At 44.5% G+C, this 20,485-nt stretch overlaps 2 protein-coding genes across 7 annotated transcripts in view; both read left to right on the top strand.

Annotated features, from left to right (window-relative positions):
* The window catches only part of cntln (centlein, centrosomal protein), an 80,979-nt gene extending 77,163 nt beyond the window's left edge, over nt 1-3,816 (top strand). The window contains exon 27 of the mRNA XM_046416515.1: nt 2,663-3,816. Coding sequence (XP_046272471.1) covers nt 2,663-2,773 — 111 coding nt within the window. The 3' untranslated portion in view covers nt 2,774-3,816. The remainder of the gene's footprint in view (nt 1-2,662) is intronic.
* A 7,533-nt stretch (nt 3,817-11,349) lies between these two features.
* sh3gl2a (SH3 domain containing GRB2 like 2a, endophilin A1) overlaps nt 11,350-20,485 on the top strand; it is a 33,772-nt gene continuing 24,636 nt past the window's right edge. For 4 of the 6 annotated variants that reach the window (XM_046416490.1, XM_046416475.1, XM_046416481.1 and 1 more), the window contains exon 1: nt 11,351-11,996. In XM_046416490.1, the coding sequence (XP_046272446.1) occupies nt 11,952-11,996 (45 nt within the window). In that variant the 5' untranslated portion in view covers nt 11,351-11,951. Of the gene's footprint in view, nt 11,997-20,485 lie in introns of all 6 variants that reach the window. The other 2 variants (XM_046416459.1, XM_046416498.1) reach the window with 2 other exon arrangements.

The raw sequence follows: 20,485 nt of genomic DNA, 5'->3' as shown, positions 1-20,485 counted from the left end.
TGCCAAAGGGGACAGGGCCTCCTGCAAAACAGGGCCTGTGTTGCTGGTTCTGTCTGTCTCAGCCAAAGGGGACAGGGGCCCCAGCTAAATCAGCTGGAGCATAACATTAGTGGCAGCTCCTAACACCGCCTTAAGCAGCCCAGGGGATCCACAAGAGCAGATGCATCACAAGCTTACCTCCAACCATCCTGCAGGGTACCAGTCCCCTGTAAATATGGCAGTTAGATGAAACACAATGATAGTCTTGTTTCTCCCATTCATGAGCCTGTGTGCAAATGTGTGTGTTTGCTTGTGCCATGTGGATCTGCTGATATAAGTCACACACCTTAGGGAGGTGAATCAGAATGAGAAGTGTTTTATCAAACCTAATTACAGTTATTTTACAATTTATCAGCAAAGACACCAGAAAGTTCTTTGACTGAACTTGGTCACACACATCAAATTTAATGAGTATGTTGAGGCCATTGTGTTTATGCTTTTGATTTCTATTGAGTTCCAGTTGGGTACAGCTGTTGCATCTCCCTTTCCATCATTTCCTGTCCTCTATCCACTGTCCGTGACTTAACATGCTCTCAAAATACTTGTAGACAGGTACTCCTTCATTGTTTCAACTGTTTCGGCTCAAATTTCTCCCATGTTAGGTTTATCTAGATCATGTTTACCTGTTGGTGTTGTTTACTCATATTCCCATATAGGAGCTTTTAATGATCGAGTCTCCCTCTTTGCTGTCCCACAGAGCCTCGTGTTGTGGCTATGTCTCTATTTTAGTGGGTTTGTTTGCATAGTTAGTGGCTCTAAGTGCAATTAGCTGATTAGGAAATTGTGTGTATGCGTGTGCCTATGCGAATGTGTTTGTGTGAGAGCGAGAGAGTGAAGTCTCTCAGGGGTGCGCAGGCAGAGGGAGATGTCTCAGCAGTTACTTCAGTGCGGTGGTTCTCTGAGGAATAGCGCTGCGTGTTTGATGCATCCAGTGCTGCTGGAACTGACTCCCCACTGCACGCATTCTCAAGTGTGCACACACACTCTTCCTGGCACTCAAAGCCTTGTGTTCCCTGCTCCTGTTACCTTTAATGAAGAGGAGAGACGTGTCAAGGGGCATGGGGAGGGGTGCTGTGTGGGTTTCTGTGTGTGAGTTTCTGAGGTGCTCGCTTTACAGACATATTGGAAATTGATAAGATGATAGTTTCAAATCTCATCACAGTCCTTTGCTGTGTCCTTAAAACAGTGTCAGCTGCAGGCCTAATTCCAGTATGTCCTGTGAGTTTGTGTTAATCACTTCAAGGCAACGCGATGTTTTGTATTTCCCAGTGCAGATGTTATTTAGTTAAGGTTGTTACAGTTCAACAGACTTGTGTCAGCCAGTTCCTCTTTGTATGGTTCAATAACTTGTGTTTTCAGATTCTCTTTTAAGAGATGAAAAGTGAAAGATTATATCATATTGAAGTCACTATATTCAGCTTGGATCGTCCACTTCTTATCTCATGCCATGTGACTTGTGAAATTGCTCAGGGAATGAATTTGTTTCCCACTTGCTTGTAAAAGCCTGCATCTAAGTTGAAGTGAATATTTATGTGTGATACAGTACGAATGCTTGCCTTTGATCAGGCGCCCTAATGACCATAAAATCCTTGGGTCGATTCAGAGGAAAAACAAAATTAGCCAGAGTTCTGAGGAGAAGCCTGTCCACCTCTTTATTTTCACTTTATTTGACCATCTCCACAACGTAAACTAAGCAATCACATGTAAGCAAGTTCCATTGTGCACAACCTTTGTAATCCTTTATGATCAAGTGCACATGAATTCTCATCGTCTTAACCTTCCCAGTCCAGTCAAAACACAACAATGCTATAAATAAATGTCCCCAGTGATGCCTAGTGATGTTTTAATTATGCCTTGAGGTGTGTCTGCTGAAGACAGATCAACTGAAGACTCTGGGGAAAGGGTAGTGTGTCTTCAGACCCACTATTGTTCACTTTTTTTCCCAAATCTATCCTAAAACACAAGTCCTGCTCTCTGTACTGGCCTTAAAGAGAAGAGTTTCTGACACGCTTACAGTGTACAGTGAGGGACAAAATCCACAGACCTGTCTCACTGGAAAAAGACTTAGACCACTCGTACCTCATGTTTGCTTTAGCTTGAACCTAAGAATGCATCTTTGACGAGGGATTTCAGTGGTTTGTTTTCTCTGAAATTACATTAGGGATGTCTTCACTGCCACGAGAGAAACAACCACAGGAACTGTTTAAATTTACATTTGGGCATGTGAGTGTTGCTTTAAAACAGATTTGAAAAAAAAATGCAATCTTTTCCTTAAATACTTAACAACCATACTTTACCACAGGCTGAGAATGGACGCTTAGAGAGAAAACATAAGGTGTGGAAATTCTGTTGAAACTACTGCTGTGTAGCCTGTTTTTTGGATTTCTTTGTCAAAACTCTCAACATGGATGGCCCCTTTAAAAGTTCCACACGTCCTCATGTTGTATCGGAGGTTCTGTTGTTTCACAGAACGGAAAATAGGGTTTCTGAAAAGCTGTCAGGTGTCAAAAATCTGACTTTTTTTTTATTTTAATAGTGGTGCAGTTGTATGTTTTCCTCATTTTCTCCAACCTCTTCTACCACCGCCCCCACACTCTTTCTCTATCCTTCCCCTCCCCTGCAGATCCCCTCTGCCGGCCAGCTAATGGAGGCTGTGCGCGTGAAGATGAAGGAGAGGAAAGTGCTGACAGAAGAGCTGGCCACATTCGCAACACCAGTCAGCGAAAAAGCCTGACTCCCTGGGCTGAGGCTGGGAAAACTGTCATCCTCTTCTTTTTCTACCTCTCTCCTTCCCTCCCTCCTCAGTTCCTACTCGGTGGGAGCTGGGCTGAGCCAAGCTGAGTTGGGGCAGCAGAACCAATATTTGTGAGAAAAGCGCTGTCGACTCACTCTGGGCCACTGGCTCAACACAGCAGCACAGCTTTTGTAAATGAGCCCTCGACATCTGTGTTAGCGCTCAGTGCACTATGTCTATCAGACAGGGCCCTTTAGCGCCAAGCTAATTTACAGTGCAGCCACTCTCGACGCGGACCTGGGGTGATAAGGCAAATGCTGATGCTAATGTTTAAATTAGACTTTTTTTAAACTCTTTTTAAACTTTTTTTTTACATCTCCGCCTAATTTATTTGGCAACCTCAAGGACCTTAGGGTGCAGGGACTTGACCTAGCAATGCCAAGTCGACACTTTAAGAAAGTCAAGAGTGCAGCATCGAGCAAAATATTCACTGTAAGAGAGTGGATCCATTTATCAGACCTCATACTACACTGCTTGTAGAAACCCTGTCCAGTGACTGAAGTCCACTGAGTTTTAATCTTCAAGTATGCTCTGAGTATTTATTTATAAAGGAAGCCATCTTTTTGTGAATGTATGTTATAGTTTCTACCCTGCATTTGTTTTGCTGTAAATGTAGCAGATAATTATGTTAAATATCAGTAATTTTATTCTAAAAACTTCTGAATTTCAAAATAAAAACCTTTTCATGTGTTCTTGCCTAGATTGTGTTCTTCAAATGCTGCACTGCTTGCACATTGTGAATTTCACGTCTGGTCTCGATGTCTAAACGGCCTTTTGTGTTTTGTTCATTCCAGCAGTTCAAAGGGCTGTCAGTCAGTGGCGCAGTGGTGACTGAGGGTGCTCTGGCGGACAGCAGGGTTCTCACACCCCTCTCGTGATTGACAGCCCACTGTTGGCATGGTTCCCATCTGTAACAAGTGACCCCTGCTGTTGGCATCATTAACAAGGGGCCACATGGACACACAGCACAGGGGTGTATTAGGGGACTGGTTCCATCTTTGACATAGCTACCTCCATCCTCTTTTATCGGTTTCATTTTTCCTCCCTCTCTTATTTTTTATTTCGAATACAAAGCCATGATCCTGGTCTCCTCTGTCCTTGAGTTGGCATCCTACACAAGAGACCACACACACACACACACACACACACACGCCTCCCTTCAATCGCCATCCCTTTTTTTTTCACCTCTCCTAGCTTTTGTTTTCCTTTTCACCACTTTCCTGCTCTCTTTTTAATATGTATAATTAACAATGGTGTGAAGAATTCTCCATTCAGGAATTAAAAAGAAATAATTCCACTTTTTGATCCCCCCCCCCTCCCTTCTCCAATATATGCTAATGATGTCGTTTTCCTTTATCTTTTTATAATAAAGGATTAGGCCAGGACTGTCTCTAGCTGCAACTCGGGGACCAATTTAGCTGGGATCCAGGAGAGACAAACCCTTGTGGTTAATTACCATTCATTAACATAGTTTGCATCCTTTCTTCTTCTCCAATACCCAGGAGCCAGCTATTGTCAATATTTGTCCCATATAAATTTCTGCAGTTTTTTTTCCCAGTCACTGTCCTCCAGCATAATGCAGCTAATGACAAACATTAATAACTCAGAGAAATCCGGTGGCGCGTTGGGTATAGAAGAGCAAAGCATCAGTGCCACACAAATTATCCCGGAGCCCCCACCCCTCGCTGTCTGACTGTCTCTATTTCTCTCTCTCTTTCTTTTAGCGTGTAATGCATAGTCAACATGTTTGCTCGCCGAGCTCCGGCCTCAGCTGACACACTCTTGCTATTTCTGTGACATATTCAAATGTGGGCCCCCTTAGCTGGTACTCCCTTGGGTTTAATTAACCTGGCCTTGCCTCTGACGCTCCCTCAGTGAAGACGTTAAAATGATCTTGAAAACACCCTTCAAACAACCACCCCTCCCACCCAATACACACACACACACACGTCTTCCACTAGGCGCTCTGTATGATTCATCTCTTTATTTTCTGTGCAGGAATGGCATGCCATACTCTTCTTCTCTTTCACTCTCTCCTCGTCTTCCACCCTTCTTTTCTCGTACAGCTCTCATTAAAAGAGGTTTCCTGTGGGAATTACTTTGATCAGTAGTTCCAAATGCAAAGTTTTCCTCCCTTCCCCTTTTATTCATTCCAACACAATCAACTCGGTGCCATTTTTTTTTTTTTTTTTTTTTTTGTCTGTCTTTATCTCTGTCTCACCCAGACTTCTTTTTAACTGCAACTTCCTTGTGTTTTTGTTTTTTTTGTTTTTTTCTTTCCACAGATTCCTGCAGGAGATTGTTCCTGGAGGGGGTAGAAGAGGTCAGGGTCACGGGTTGACTTTGGGGTCGATCGATGATTTGTGTATGTGTGTGTTTGTCTTGTGTGTGTGTGTCCCAAGGCTTCTCTGTTGCACTTTTAACTTCCCTGTGGTGTGAGTGTGTGCCACTTGGGTGGGAAGGAGGGTAGCTCATAGTACAAAGAACAGTCAAAGCACAAATCACGGATTTCTGCAGCCTCCATCTGATGCACAATTAGTCCTTGCAGATCTCGTCAACCAGCTGTGGAGTGAATAGAAAACAGCCTCTGGTGATTTCCCTCACTTCACTGACACAGTTTCACACCCCGGCTATTGCTGCCAATAAATCAGTCTGCTTTGATTTCACACACACAGACACTTGGCACTGTCTTAAATAACAAGGTACCTGTGACATACAGCCAAATGTGCTTTTGACAAATGTATAATGCAACATGTTTACAGTTTTCATTGTGTCTATCCTTCATGTTTGATCCACAGGGAGCACGTTCAGAAACAAAAGGTAGAAGCGTCCCGACTGGTGTGAGTTTTTCGTCCAGGCCTTTTGGTGTGGTGACGATTTTTTTTCTTTCCCCCTAACTTTAAGATCACAGACGTGGCTTCAGCAGTACATCCATGTATAATTTTCTTTTTCATTATGGCTGATGCCACCTTAAAAAGAAAAAAGGAATCACGCTCTCCTGATGCACATATGCCATGTATACAACCTCATTGATCTTCACTTGAACAAGTCCCTTATCCTCCTCTACAGCACTCCAGACATGAAACGGCAGCAGATTATGGGTGGATGCGGCCCGCCGTGGGAAGCTGGGGAGCAGATAAAAAGGCCAGCCACTCAAGGGACTAAAGCTATGTTTTGATGCTGTGTGATAAAGCAGAGGCATAGGGCGAGAGGAAGGGGAAAGTTACAGGATCTGTCTATATATACATCCTCTGGCTTCCTTTTTTGGATTTCTCTCACCTCTTTGTCTTGTCCATCGTAACCAAGCTGTTCCTGCACTTTTCTTGTTCTTTGACACTCACACTTTCTGCTCCCCTTGGACTGTCCTAAGCCTTGCTCATGGCAGCTGTCTCTCTAAAGCCGTGGCCTGAGCTCCTGGACAGAAAAAAAAAGAGAATGAGAGAGGGGTTGATCTGGTCTCTAATCCACCTTCTCTTACAGCGTAGGAGGGAGGCTGCAGTCCTCAACATCACCTTAGAGAGAAGCGACTCTTTGAATGTGACTATCTGAACCCTCTGGTGTCTTTGTGACTAATCTGGGATGTTGTCTCAAATGGTGCTGAAAATGGTGCTGCCTCCTAATATCACTCATCAGTCATGCTGTCATTCTTGGGCACAGTGTGTTGTTGTCAGAGATTTCATGCTTTCAAATATGCCAGACATCTAAGCGGGGGATTTTATTGTTCTGAGGCTCCAAGTTCTTCAGCTGGCACATTGTCCACAGCACCATTTTGTTACATGCATTCAGAATCAAAACCAGCAGCTAAAACAGTCTTCACGGTTCCTAGCTATTATGAAACAGGCAACCATCCTTTGTTTTCTGCTCCAGCATATATAATAACACCTTAGTCTGCCGTGTATAGCTCCTCAAAGCACCTCTCCACCCTGACTAACTTTTCCAAGCGCTCATTAGCGGACTGGCTGAAGTTTGGAGGGTATGAAGTGGGCTGGCAGATTACCCCCTGTAAAGTAGCACACCTCAGGTAATCACACTAATGAATTCAAGCACCCCCTACTCACCCACCCCCTTTTCCCTTTCTCCTTTTCCCTTTACTTGCTTTCTCTCTTTCTTCCACAGTGGCGGGCCGGTGCAAGAAGTGCCAAACAACAAAGAAGTGTTTGTTTGCATAATATTAGCGCTGCACGCTCGCACACAGTGGCGGGGGCCTGACTGCAGGACTGACTGGAGGCTTCCCATGAACACAGGTGGAGCAGGGCAAGCATCACTGGGACCAATTAGAGCAGAGCACAGGTACATTAGCATGTTTGAGTGGAGTGGGATGCTGTGGGGATTGGTAGGCCTTATGAAACGCAAACACATGATCACGGCCTGTTGTGTTTTACTTGTTAATCTCCAGTGACACAACTGGCATATGTGTGACAAATGAACTCCTCGGTCTGCTGTCGCTGTCCATCTGCACTTTATCTGCGGATATTATTGCACCTTTATTGAGATACAAATTCTTCCGGGCTTTGTTTATGACGAAATACAAACATGACCATTTGCTTATGTTTTAAAGATTAATATAAAAAGGTGAAATCTGTTTCTGGTGGATTGCTGTCTCAAAGGTCAGCAAAAACAACATGTGTTTAGTTTGCAGATGCAGACAATGAGTGTAACCGATTGTGAGTGCGAGAGCAGGCACTCCTGAGTATGACCATCTGAGTTACAGTATGCTACTGTGGTAAAATGAAGATTAAAAATTAAACAATAACTTAAAGTGAAAATGAAGGTGTTCTCAGGGCAGGTGTGTCTGCCCTGTGGTCTCCTCTCAGGTGGGGGCGGTCAGAGAACTGCCACGGAGACAAGAGACTGATCCTGAACCATCTTAACTGACTCCTCTCAATGGAAAGGAGCAACGTTCTAGTGAATATTCTGAATGTTTGAGTCTCTGGCCTCACCCTATCCATCAGGATGATCTCAGACACCTTACAGAGGCCACTTACGACTTATGATCTCATTCTCGTAGTCGCTACAGAGAGCTCATGATCCCAGGTGAGGGTTGGAGCTCAGGACTTCTGGACGGCCTGAGGACGTTCAGGTAAACTGGCAGGTGACTCGGGAAGCAGAGTTAGGGAATTCTTAAGCACACACAACTTGTGCTCTGTGGATGAGATCGTTGAACGAGCCCAAAGAAATCATTTTCTCTGGCAGAGATCGCAAAGGATGTCTGCTGTGTCAGAGGTAGCTGAGATTCACATTAAGAGGGTGAAAACTGGATCTCCTGTCTGTATTTTGTTTGGCTGTCTGGGTTTGCATGTTTTACTGTTGTTATGCAGATTTCCCAGCCAGTGCCTGTTTATTGGCAGATTAATGTTGTGTGCCCATTTCTAAAAAAAAAAAAAAAAAGATTATACCAGTGCTGGAAGGCATGGTCTCACCAAATGCATGTAGTTCTGTTGGCCTCACTGAGCCATGACCTCAGTCAAGAGTCAAAGCGTCAGTGTGAGGAAAATGTATGGTTGCCTCCTGAGGTTGGGAGCAAGTTGCTGTACTAAGCGAGTGTCGGTGTCTTTGGAGCTTATTCACATGTGAGGGAAAGCTGGAACGAGAGATGAACATGATGTCTTTTCATGCGAGGAATATATGCCTGTTTATCTCAGTGTCACTCATTCTGTCATACGTGTTAAAAACATGCCCTGATTAACCTTTAAAAGAATATGAAGATTTTAATAATAGAAACTCCGGCTATTCCAACTTTGCAGCGAGTGCCGATGCCAACAATGAGACCAGGGGTGAGTGTAATAAAGTTAATGGCAACAATCTCATATTTCACTTGAGCCTAGACTCCATCTGTCTGTATTGTCCAGGTGAAATTTATTGTCTTGTGGGTTAAGACAAATGGACACACACCTCAGGCCACATGCGTACATACAGATCACTGAGCCGTGGGACCGAACACTTTATCACTTCAACGCCAAGGCCAGTGGGCAGGGAAAACTGAGCAGAGAACTACACTCGGGTCACTGTCAGACACTTTGATGTATCACTCACACTTTCTCTGTTAGCCAATAAGAAGTGCTCAGACAAAATAAACAACAAAAAATGAACAAAATTAACATCTGGTGTTGAGGGTGTTCCTACAACGTATTTGATTACACCCTCGTACATATGCTGCTCACTGCAGAGCCTGTCTGATCTGAGTAATACAACATGTTGTATTCATGTGTTAAATGGCAGTTGCTGCATCATTTTTTACCACTAGGTGGAAGCAAAACATTAGCGACTGTGAGGCAGAGGACAGAAATACACTATATAGACTGAAGCATTAGGACACACTTCTTTATGATTGAATTCAGGTGTGGTATGGAGCTGCTTTCAGGGATTGGCCTCTGCTCCTTACTTCCAGTGAAGGGAAATCTTAATGCTTCAGCATACCAAGACATTTTGGACAATGCTGTGCTTCCAACTTTGTGGCAACAGTTTGGTGGAGGTCCTTTTCTATTCCAGCATGATTGTGCCCCAGTGCACAAAGCAAAGCTCCATAAAGACATGGTTGGATGACTTTGATGTGGAAGAACTTGACTGGCTCACACAGAGTCCTGACCCCAACCCCATCCAACAGCTTTGGGATGAACTGGAACAGGGATGATCAGCCAGGCCTTTTGGTCCACCATCAGTGCCTGACAAATGCTCTACTGCATGAATGGACAAAAATTCCCAAAGAAACACTCCAAAATCTTGTGGAAAGCCTTCCCAGAAGAGTGGAAGCTGTTAAAGCTGCTAAGGGGGGGACAACTGCATATTAATGTTTATGTATTAGAATGTGATGTCACTGTTGGCATAATTTTCAGGTGTCCCTATACTTTTGTCAATATAGTGTACGTAAGAGGCGCAGTGTAGACCTGTGTGACTAGAAAAACAGGAATTTTACTGCTATTCACGTAGAATAGCATATAGACTTCAAATTTTAACACCCTCAACTGTAATGTTTTTAGCGTTTGACCCCGCGCTTTTTTAAATATATACAGCAGCCCCTTAAGTCCCCACTGAGTAAGCTTTTTTTCCCAGGAGTCTTGGTATGCAAGGCGTCTGGACAAGTCCATGTAGTCTACATGGCAGATAACTCCTGTCTGAATGCATTTTCGGAATTTCTCCACACGATGGCGCCACTAACACAACCAGTGTTTCCCCACATTTTTAACATGCTCCTCTTTAATTAATCTACTGTCATGCAATTTGATTATTACAGGAGTGCAGAATTTCACACGATTAAAAACAACAACAAAATGATGCAACAATCCAGGAAAGCTGCACTGCAGGAGCAAAACGAGCGTCTAAGAGATAAACGTATTTACGAAGGAGGAGCGTCATGTGAATACTGTTTTACAGTAAACACATACGCACATCTTGTACTGCGTGGATCTGACCTGCAGCGGCGGGGACATTTGTGGCTGTTTACACTCTGAACGTGACCATACAGAAAGGTTTATTTAACTTTACACATGCCTATAGGGGGCAATTTCACAATTGCACATCATCTGATCTCTGAACTCTTTACTTCAGAGCTTGTTTTGATGATGCATTTTAAGTTTTTGCATTTCTCACATCCAGTCTTGTGGTCTAATGGTGACAAGTGCGCCTCCCACAAGCGCACACGACTGCAAACATTAGTAACACCTCTTAGATGTTATGCACACACACTCTGTAGTTGCGCCGAATCACCTTGAATTTGCTTGTCGGGATCAAAGAAAATGAGCTGCATGTAAACGCCTTCATAATAGTTGAAAAGAAGTGAAGTATTTAGGATATGATACGGTCCGAGTCTTATTCCAGGGCTGCAAGAGTGGCCATATGGGATGCGACTCTGACCGTCTGCCCTCGTAGTCCCACCAAAATCGACCCTCCATCTGGCGTCGAGGGGGGGCTGAGAGCCGAGCTGACAAAGTGTGTGTGTGTGTGTGTGTGGGTGACTTTCTGCTTTCATTCAGAGCCGTGCGGGTTATTAATGAGCCAAAGAATATCGTGAAGACCGGATTAAGTCAGGGTGTGATTAGCTGAAAAGAGGACCGATAATATAACAGAAGAAATCACGCGTTGTTTAGTTACAGGTCGTTCAAACCACATCCATTAAATACGTTTTGATTAACGTTTTAATGAATTTTTTACAAGTACCTCAAATCTGTACTTAAGCGCGGTATTTGTAGATGTAAGTGCAGTAAGTGATGACACGTTGCGGTGCTCTTTCCGGGATCAGGATGAACTCGCAGTCGGTAGAAGATGAGTTGTTAAAAGTGGAAATCAGTAAACCTCCTCAAGCTGCGGCCAAGTTAGACACGAAGGGCTGAAAAAACAAACTGTCCCTTAAATGCGACATGTCATTTTATTTTGGTTTTGCCACACTGCTTGTGTTCCTCTCGCCTCTATAATAATCTGAGTTTCCTTTATAAACACTCGCCTGTGTAAAACAGCATTTATTCTTTTATTTACCTCAGGACCCACTTTCTGATCACATATCAGTCTGCTTTATCACGTGGACTCAGTTTCACTGGTTTGGTGAGGAGGACAGAGGTTTAGTGTGGTCGTGGTGGGACGTCCTGCGTTGACCGGCGCTGTCCAAGGTCCTGGAGGAGTAAGACTGCTGTCATTGAGTCTCATCCGAGGGGAGAGCACCTAAACTAATGTACACTAATGCTTTTGTAGCCCCTCTTTTCTGTCTTATCGTCATTTCATCCCGGTGTCAGATTAAAGCTGAACTCAGTCTTTGTCGCCATCACCTCAGGTCGTCCTTGTCCTTCTACCAAACGAGCTTATGGGTTAGAAATACCTCTGCCTCCCTTCAGAGTGCCGAGCCCGGCCGTGGCGAGGAGGCGGACGCTTTAAAGGGAACTGGCTCCGACGTCAGCACCGTTTTGGACATGTGGTTTTGGCATCCAATAGCCTGATCGGGGCTTTAGACAGCCTCTTTCTCACAGGAGATCCCTCTGGTGAAGACCAGCGTAGACAGGACTTAGCAACGGCAGCAAGATCACCACCACATCCAACTAGGGCCGAGATTTCCTCCTGACACACACCTGCAGCATCTGTTCATTATTTTTTATTTCCTCCCTCCCCATCTAGAAACCACCGTGTAGCAGCCATGTCTGTAGCGGGGCTGAAGAAGCAATTCCACAAAGCCACTCAGGTAAGAGCACACGACGTCCAGATCCCAGCAGGTCTTCGTGTTTGAGGTATGGCATTGCTGGAGTGGCGTTAGACTCGTGTTGGTTTAGAAAGAGTCAACTCCTCGTGCTGCCTGGAGGTTATCTGTGTGTTATGGCTGTGCTCCATCTGTTACCTGTGAACCTGGTGCTGAAATGTACTCAACAGAAAAGACTGCCGTGGTGCAGCATTGCACCAATAGGATAATGTGTTACTTGTGCTTTACGCTGCAGCCTTCTATTGTAATTTACTGCTCTACGCATGATCATTTGTCAGTGTTTGTGGGAGGCAGGTGATCAGACAGTGTGGGGATGGTAGTGATGCCGCGGACGTCAGTTCCTCTCAGTACCCTTCAGATGACATTCCGCACAGAAAAACCCCACCAGAGCTGCAGCTCATGGCAGCCGATCACATTTGCAGTGCGCAAGTTGTTGCCCCAAGCGAAGGACGGTTTAAATCAGTGGTTACTTCAGTGGGAACTCCGACGCGCAAGATGTTATGCAATCGTTAAGTGCGCTTTGGCGGAAATCCTCTCCTACCAGCAGCGGCACGCCACGACCTCGGCGCCCTCTAAACGCATTTATCGCCTATTGCGGGATGCCAGTGGTGAATCAGATGATGTTTTCCCTATCTTACTGAAGCACAGGGACACTAGGACCCATGCAGGGGGTATTAGCCAATCGGGTGAGAGCACAAGCGAATAAGAAGGCTCGTGGGCAAAGGTGTGAAGCCTGCAGGCTGCCCTCACACTTTGAGTCTTGTGTTCTCTCTCTCTGTCTCAGTGTGACTGAGACGGTCCTGACACTTGGCAGAGCTCTGACTGCTGTCTGCTGTTTATTTTACTATTCTTTTAATATTAGATGTCGTGGATCTAATCTATCTTTCTGTTTTTATTGTTCGTAGTAGAATTAATATGTGGCTCCAGTGTGGTCACTCACTTCTGATGGTGATTTGAAGAAGAAGAAGAATCAGCTTTATTGACAGTATATATATTTTTGCATACACACATTGAATTCGTCTTCTGCATTTAACCCATCCTTACTTGAACACACACATGCAACACCCAGCAAATTACATGCAGTGAAACACATACAGGAGCAGTGGGCAGCATCAAGCGCCCGGGGAGCATATTTGGGGGGTTAAATCAGCCGGCTAATGGAGGGGGGGGGGGGGCGGGGGGGGCACATTAATCACTCCACCACACCCAAATTTGTCCTGCCCGTTCGGTGGGGGAATCGAACCGGTCCGATCACAAGTTTCCACAAGATCACAAGGCGCTTCTCCAACCTCTAGGCCACGGCTGCCCCCCAATTTGGTTTCTGATGATATGTTTTGTTAGTGTGGTGTTTAATTTGAAGTGTGAATACTCCCAGTGCTCCATCAAAAATTGTTGTGCCAGGGTTGCAATACAAAGAAGCAAACAAAAGTAGCAAGTAGTCACACAATAATATAAAAAATAGCAGAGTACTATAAAAAAAATAACAGAGTATATACATGAGATATAGATAATGGCTGGTAGGGTACAGAATGGCAACGGATTTCTGGTGCTAGCTTGGTGCTCCAGCATTTGTGATGGAGGATGTCCGGCCTTTTCTCGGGGGGTGAGTCACAGTGACACTGACAGTCGGCTTCGGGTCCCACACAGCAGGACACCCGGAGCCTGGCTGAGTCACATGGACAGGCTCCTCGCTGCCTCCTTTTTCTCCCGTTCACCCAGTCTCCAAATGGCCCTTGTTACAGCTCCCAGTTTATATCATTCCTCATCTTTATGAGCCACTGTCACAGAGATGAGAGGGAATAATGACTTCACCGTGACTCTGATGACCGTGTATCTCCTGACGGTCAGCGTTTCGAGATACTAAACTCTCTTAATTGCATGTTGGACCTGAATAACTGAGACTGAGGTAGTAGTTTGTGTAGACAGGAGTTAATTTAACAGCTGGGCTCCAACATGGTGACACAATGTGTAGTGTGAGCGTAATGTTGTGTTTTTAGTAAATTTATGCTGTCGCCAGTCATTTATGTTATTGTTAATGTCACACTGACACTAGAGAGGCTTGTCTGGATGATTAAATCCAGATGCAAGAATGTTGTCCCAATGCTTATTCTAAGAGAGCAGCACTTGCAGATTAAAAATTAAACCAATACCTGGAAGAGTTTCATTACATTTAAGGGTTAAATAAAAAGAAAACATAAGTCTGCCATTAACACGCTCCTCAGTTTTAATCAGGATCTCATCTGATCAGCCTGAGAGTAGACAGTCACGCCACATGGGGCGTGAGATGGCTGTACAGATTGTGTTAATTCTGAGCGATGAGTCTATTGTCACCCATCAGCAGAGCCCTCTCTTTCTCTTTCCCTGCAGATGTTCCTCTTCAGCCACATGCATCGGGCTGCATGAGAGCATTTTTATATGTAAACATGCATACTTTTATGTGGCTCTCAGTGTGCATGCATAAGGAGGTGCAGTTGAATGCGTGACTGAAAACGTCTGAATCTGTAGATTTTTACACAACACGAGGTCTTAATTACACAGTTTTATTCCCAGTCGGCTCAAGGCCTCTGTGGTCTCCTGCCGTCTGTTCCTTGCCATTGTACTCCACAACACACACACACACACACACACACACACACAATCATCTTCCGCCGACTCCCATTGGCAGAAGGCTGCTTTCAACCCCTCTGTTCCTGTGCCATAGCCCTGTAATCCAGGCCCAGACTCCCCACAATCTGGCTACTTACAAACATATCCTCCAACCAGACCTGAGCAGCACCCCCATCCCATCCCATGAAGAGATGGGGGGGGGGTTCTCATGGCAGAATTCGGCACAACAGATGTCAGCATTAAACAGTAGCTTAAAATTTTTAGGAAGTTATTTTTAATTGCTCCTCTTCAGGGGTTAGATGAGAGGACTGATACCACCTCAAGCTATAGCCAGATAGCTTAGCATAGCATAAAGACTGGAAACATGGGGAAACAGCTAGCCTGGCTCTTTCTGAAGGTAACCTCCCCAATCTGCTTTGGGGAGGTCAGACTGTTTCCTGACTGAAACCAGTAACTTCCTGCCAGTCTCTGCTGGTGGCAAGTGGTCCCAGCCAAGAAAAAGTCCTGCACAACATCCAAAAAATAAATAAATAAATAAACAACCTCTCATTTTCACACTTCAGTTTCTTTTTAAGATTAATCAAGTCGATATATAAAAGCAGTTTTTTGAAATAATAAAATAACCAGCCAGTGAAGCTGTTTTCAACTGAGGTGACAAATTAAATACACAACAAATCAAAGGTCTTTGTCAGAATCATATAAAAATACAAGACGTGGTGTAGTCAGTGTTTTGTAATGATAGGAAAGGAAAAGCACCAAACATCCCAAATCTCTCAAGTTGTGTGTGACTTGAATTTAAATTCTGTCAAGGTATAGGTTTAGTAGGGGGGCTAATATCTGTGACGCTCTCGAGATAACATTAAACTGGTTTATATGTGCACTGGAACAGATTGCATGTCCTAAAATGCTGCATTGACCTTATAGCCCCTTGCATCTCTAATTGCCAATTAGCTGTTCAGCTTTGTCTGAAGTTACAAGTTCAGCATCTGCTTTGTGAGAGACAGAAAATCCTCATTCTTGAGGATGGAGGCTTGCAGCATTTCTCCATTATAGACTTTATGTACTGTGCCGAGAGAAATGGCTCATAAAAGGCCGAATGCCATGAAGTGACTGGGATTTTATGAGATTCACTCACACAACCTCAGTTTCACCTTCTCACACACATCGCTGAGTAATTTGTTTCTCACATCACAATCACACTTTTCTCCTGTTGACAGACCTCTCTCTCTCTCTCCCTCCCTCTCTCCCTGTCTCTCTCTCTCTCTCTCTCTCCCCTGTCTTTCTCTGTGTCTCTCTCTCTCCCTCCCTCTCTCTCTCTCTCTCTCTCTCTCCCTGTCTTTCTCTGTCTCTCTCTCTCTCTCCCTCTCCCTCTCTCTCTCTCTGTGTCTCTATCTCTGCCCCCCCTCTCTCTCCCTGTCTTTCTCTGTCTCTCTCTCTGTCTCTCTCTCTCTCTTTCTCTCTCTCTCCCCCTGTCTTTCTCTGTCTCTCTCTCTCTCTCCCTCTCTCTCTCTCTCTTTCTCTCTCTCTCCCCCTGTCTTTCTCTGTCTCTCTCTCTCTCTCTCCCTCTCTCTCTCTCTCTGTCTCTATCTCTGCCCCCACCTCTCTCTCTCTCCCTGTCTTTCACTGTGTGTCTCTATCTCTGCCCCCCCCTCTCCCTCCCTGTCTTTCTCTCTGTCTCTCTGTCTCTCTCTTACACCCAAGGACGTCGAGGCTCAGAGCAGCGCATTAATAACGGGTGCCATTTTAAAAAGAAGGGAAGCACGGGGCATGAAGGGTAAAACCCAGATGGTCTGCTAGAAATTGCCTTATAAAAATATATTTATTTACTTATCCAGCATTCCATCAAAAATTCCCTCTATGGACGACCTTGTAAAGTGACATACTTCTGCATACACTCTGACAGAACTCTGTCTTGTGACAGTTTGTACTTTAGCTCCCCCAAAATAACATCAGCCTGCAATAAGAATTATACCTTGTGATTCTGTGCTTTTTATTTTAAGCTGTGACACACTATGAGTTTCTGTCCGCAGCGTATTTAAAGGTGCTTATGATGTGACGAGTCCACTCCACCTCAGAGTCAAATGAGTCATGCTTAGAGCAGATGCCACTTCCATGATGGCTCTGTTCCCATGGCGAGAGTCGTGTGTGTGTGTGTGTGTGTGTCCGGGCCTCAAAGTTGGTCGTGTGTGCATGCATGGATGTGAATGTGCTAATGTGGCGAGGCTTTTGATTCGAGCTGTTTCTATCCAGTGGTTTAGAAAAAGCAAAAGAGTGCACGGTGCGTCTGCACAGCCTCGAGTCGCTGCTTGTTGTTATATTCTGATCACAACCAGATTTCATATTTATCTTAAGGCTGCAGAGAGCATGTTTTATCTCAGTGGAGTAAATGTTTGCAGCCAGCAGGAAGACCAAAAAAATGTGTTCATTAAATAGGAAGTGCAGGAGAGCGAAGGGAGAGGAAGAGGATGGCAAGAAAGCCTGAGAAAGTGTGTCAGAGCGAGTGTGTGTGTGTGTGTGTGTGTGTGGGCAAAAAAAAAACAAGTCTTAAAATATGAATGCTTCCTTTGCTTCTTGTCAGAGACCAAAGACCAACAAGTTGAAGTTTCCTCACATGATTGGCTCCTTCTACAGGTGTGTCATGTATGAATCCAAGAGGTTGAGAGTGAGTTGAATTGAACAGGTGTGATCAACTCGATCCTTTTTGTCTGTCAGATTTTACTGTAAGCTTACCTGGGACAGCAGTTTGAGTCACAGGTGCATCTTAGATGACGAAGAACCCGTCGCCCTTAATCAGTCCAAATTAAACCACTTTGACCCGACTTTACAATATTTCTCATTCTTCATGATAAGACGCTGCTTTAGAGGAAGTATTGTGTGTCAGAAACACTTCTTGTATATTCTCTTGCTGCAGCTCTTCACCACATATGTTAAATATAGTAAGTCCATTAACTGTAATAGATAGATAGGATAAATTACCCTCATTCAGTATATCTTCATATTTGTGCGAACGCCATGTGTAGTTTTCCTCCGAATTGAGCCTCTCGGTGTTTACAATAACAAATTAGAAAACAACCTGTCCTACTTTTTAAACAAAATCACCTGAAGAATACCTGCAAATTGGAGAGACGCATCACACGGTGAACTCCACTTAGTAATGTCACCGTTGTTGTTCTCGAAATGATCTCTTCATCTGTTTCAACACTTCACTGATGGAAGCTGGAACACAAAGCCAAGACACCGTTGTGAAGCAGCTGTGCGAGCAGCATGAAGTCTTTTATGACCCATGTTCTGTGTGGAAACAGAATTATCTGTCAAGCTCGAGTAGCTACATACGTAAGCCTGTAGTCCACATCTGTCCACATGCTTTTCGGTAAAGTGAAGAAGCTGCTGTGAAGTTTGTGAGTATTTATTACATTTGGTAGTGGAGCGGTGAGCCTTTATTTTATAGTCAGCTTTGGTTTGGCCAAGAGGTTTCTCAGTGTGTGTGTGTGCTGAATGCTAATATCAGGACTACGCACCTCTTTGCCTCATTGTATCGGAACCCATCTCACCTTAGCTCAAAGGCAAATAATTAAGTATCAGGGAGTTTTTTTCCCTTTATCCATTTAGATTCAGTTCTTTCTGTATGTGTGTGCGCACACAGACATTTCCAGCATTTCTTTTCTCAAGAACGGTCTTGCAAAGTGCAGGCGTGCATGTGAGCGTGCACAGATGTACATCCGTGCGTGCACATGGACAGCAGTGGGGTCCTTGAATGTGGCTGGCGCCTGCAGGGTTTTAGGGCAGCAGATTGTGAGTGGGTGACTCATCCAGCCTGGAGCCTCACAAGGCCCACTGCAGTGCAGCGTAAAACAGATCCAGCTGGGAGATAACAGATGGGGCAGGAGGGACAAAGATTGTGGGGCTAAGGAAGAGAAATAAGACAATTCAAAGAAGGGGTTTGGGTGGGGGGAGTAGATAGACAGCAGTCTTGGGCAGGTAGGAAGTAGCAGAGAGATAAAGGGGGAACTCAGCCAAGAGATGCTGTGGGCGAGAGGAGGTGGAGGGACTGCACAAAGTCAGACAGGAGCAAGTGTGGAGAAGGTCGATCTGCAGGGATTTACTTTCCTGCAGGAGAAATTTCTAGCAACCTGAATTTGGTCAGTTGATATTGATACTGTGTCGGTCTGTTTTCCACTTATTCGTTCCGGTTAGGGTTACAACTAACAGATTTCTTTCACTTCCAGTTTTAATGCAGATTGGTTCATCAGTTTTTGTTTCTTTTCCCCCATTAAAAATTTCCAGAGCTCAGTGGGATGTTTTCAAATTACCAACAGTCCAAAGTCAAAAAAAATACAGGACTTACATTCCGCCATTTAGGAAAACTACAGTGTGGTTAAGGTTAGGACAGATTTGTGATTATAATAAATGAAAAATGCTAAGGTTAATATTGCCAGGGTCGAGAAAAGGTGTCAACTCCAATGTCATGTGTGAAATTCAAATCTGCTACACAATCCCGTCCATCACCCTGACCTTTCTTACGTTCTGCCTCATTACGTGTGCCAAACACCCTCCGGCGATGCCATTGAACCTTGGCACCAGATCTAAGTCCGAGATGGACGTACTTCCTCGGGATACTGGTCTGAGTATCAAGTGTAGATGTGGTGTTATTTCCTCATGAGTCATGAGGACAAAGACCCATTGTTGAAATGACTTGTACCAGTCAACCCAGTGCATCCAGTGTGGATCAGCAATGCAGAAAAAGCTGCACTGGAACAAGTCCAGCAGTACAGCACCTGCAGCAATACACCTGTCATCCTTTTACCTTGATTTATTTCCTTCCCTCGCAGTACTTCTTATACTCTTCACTTTTGCTTGTCATTTTCCTTCTGGCATAAATGAACTACATTTTAACTCGCCACAGTAGAGCTCCCTCTTTTTATCGCCTCCATCAGGAGACCTTTTCCCCAGGTACTGGCAAGTGCAAACAGTAAATCTTCCTCAGATAGTCGATCCAAGCTCCTGAAGCTGCTCCCTTCCTGCAGTTTTCCAACAAGGAAGTCTCTCACAGGTCCTCAGCAATGTTTTGTGATATTTTAGGGCAGCAGTGACAGTTTGAGTGTGAAATGTCACCTCTGTCACCTCACCTCTAATAAATGTTCTCATTAATCTCCCTGACACTGAGTAAACCCTCCAGGGTGCATTACAACAATGACTTTTTGTTTGTGAACTCATGAGCATGTGATAAACATGTTTTGCCATCTCCAGAGCTGCTATTACATGCAGCAGTGAGGTGTGGCCCCAAAACAACACAGTTACAGCTCTTATAACTGAATATCTCAATAAATCCCATAGGTTCACTAAAAGCTTTGAAGAGAAGAGGGTGAACCCAAGCTGAAACTTTGAACAAACTGTCAGAGATGTCACGTTTGACAAGAGCGCACATGAAGTGGCCAGAGGGCGAAAACTGGACCGTGGACGTCTCAGTGTTGTGACGTCAGCTTTGTTCTGGAGGTTAATGACAGACGGACACGGCTTGTACCAGAACTATTCTGGGCCTGTCCCGTGGTTAGATGCTGTCGGCACATTTTGAACGAGAGCACTGGTGAGGTAAACTCATTAAATGTGCTCATCCCCAAATATGTGAACAGCAGCTTCAGTGTTGGTGCTTGGTGTCCTCTTTTTTCTTTATTTCTTTTTTTTTTTTATATATACGGTCACAGTCACTGGAGGTTTTCAGTTTGTCTTTTAAAACCGAGTTGTTGTTTGAACACTCTGTGGTTTCTCTTTTCCACTCCCTTATTTCCCATCCTCCCTCCCTCTCTCTCAGCATCAGTATTCAGGCCAAGGCTGATGTTTTATTCAGGACTGGTATATTAAATATTCTG

Source organism: Scatophagus argus, chromosome 2, assembly GCF_020382885.2.
Source record: "Scatophagus argus isolate fScaArg1 chromosome 2, fScaArg1.pri, whole genome shotgun sequence".
Taxonomy (NCBI): domain Eukaryota; kingdom Metazoa; phylum Chordata; class Actinopteri; family Scatophagidae; genus Scatophagus; species Scatophagus argus.
The sequence above is the reverse complement of the archived record's forward strand: the minus strand, read 5'-3'. Positions and strand labels throughout refer to the sequence as shown.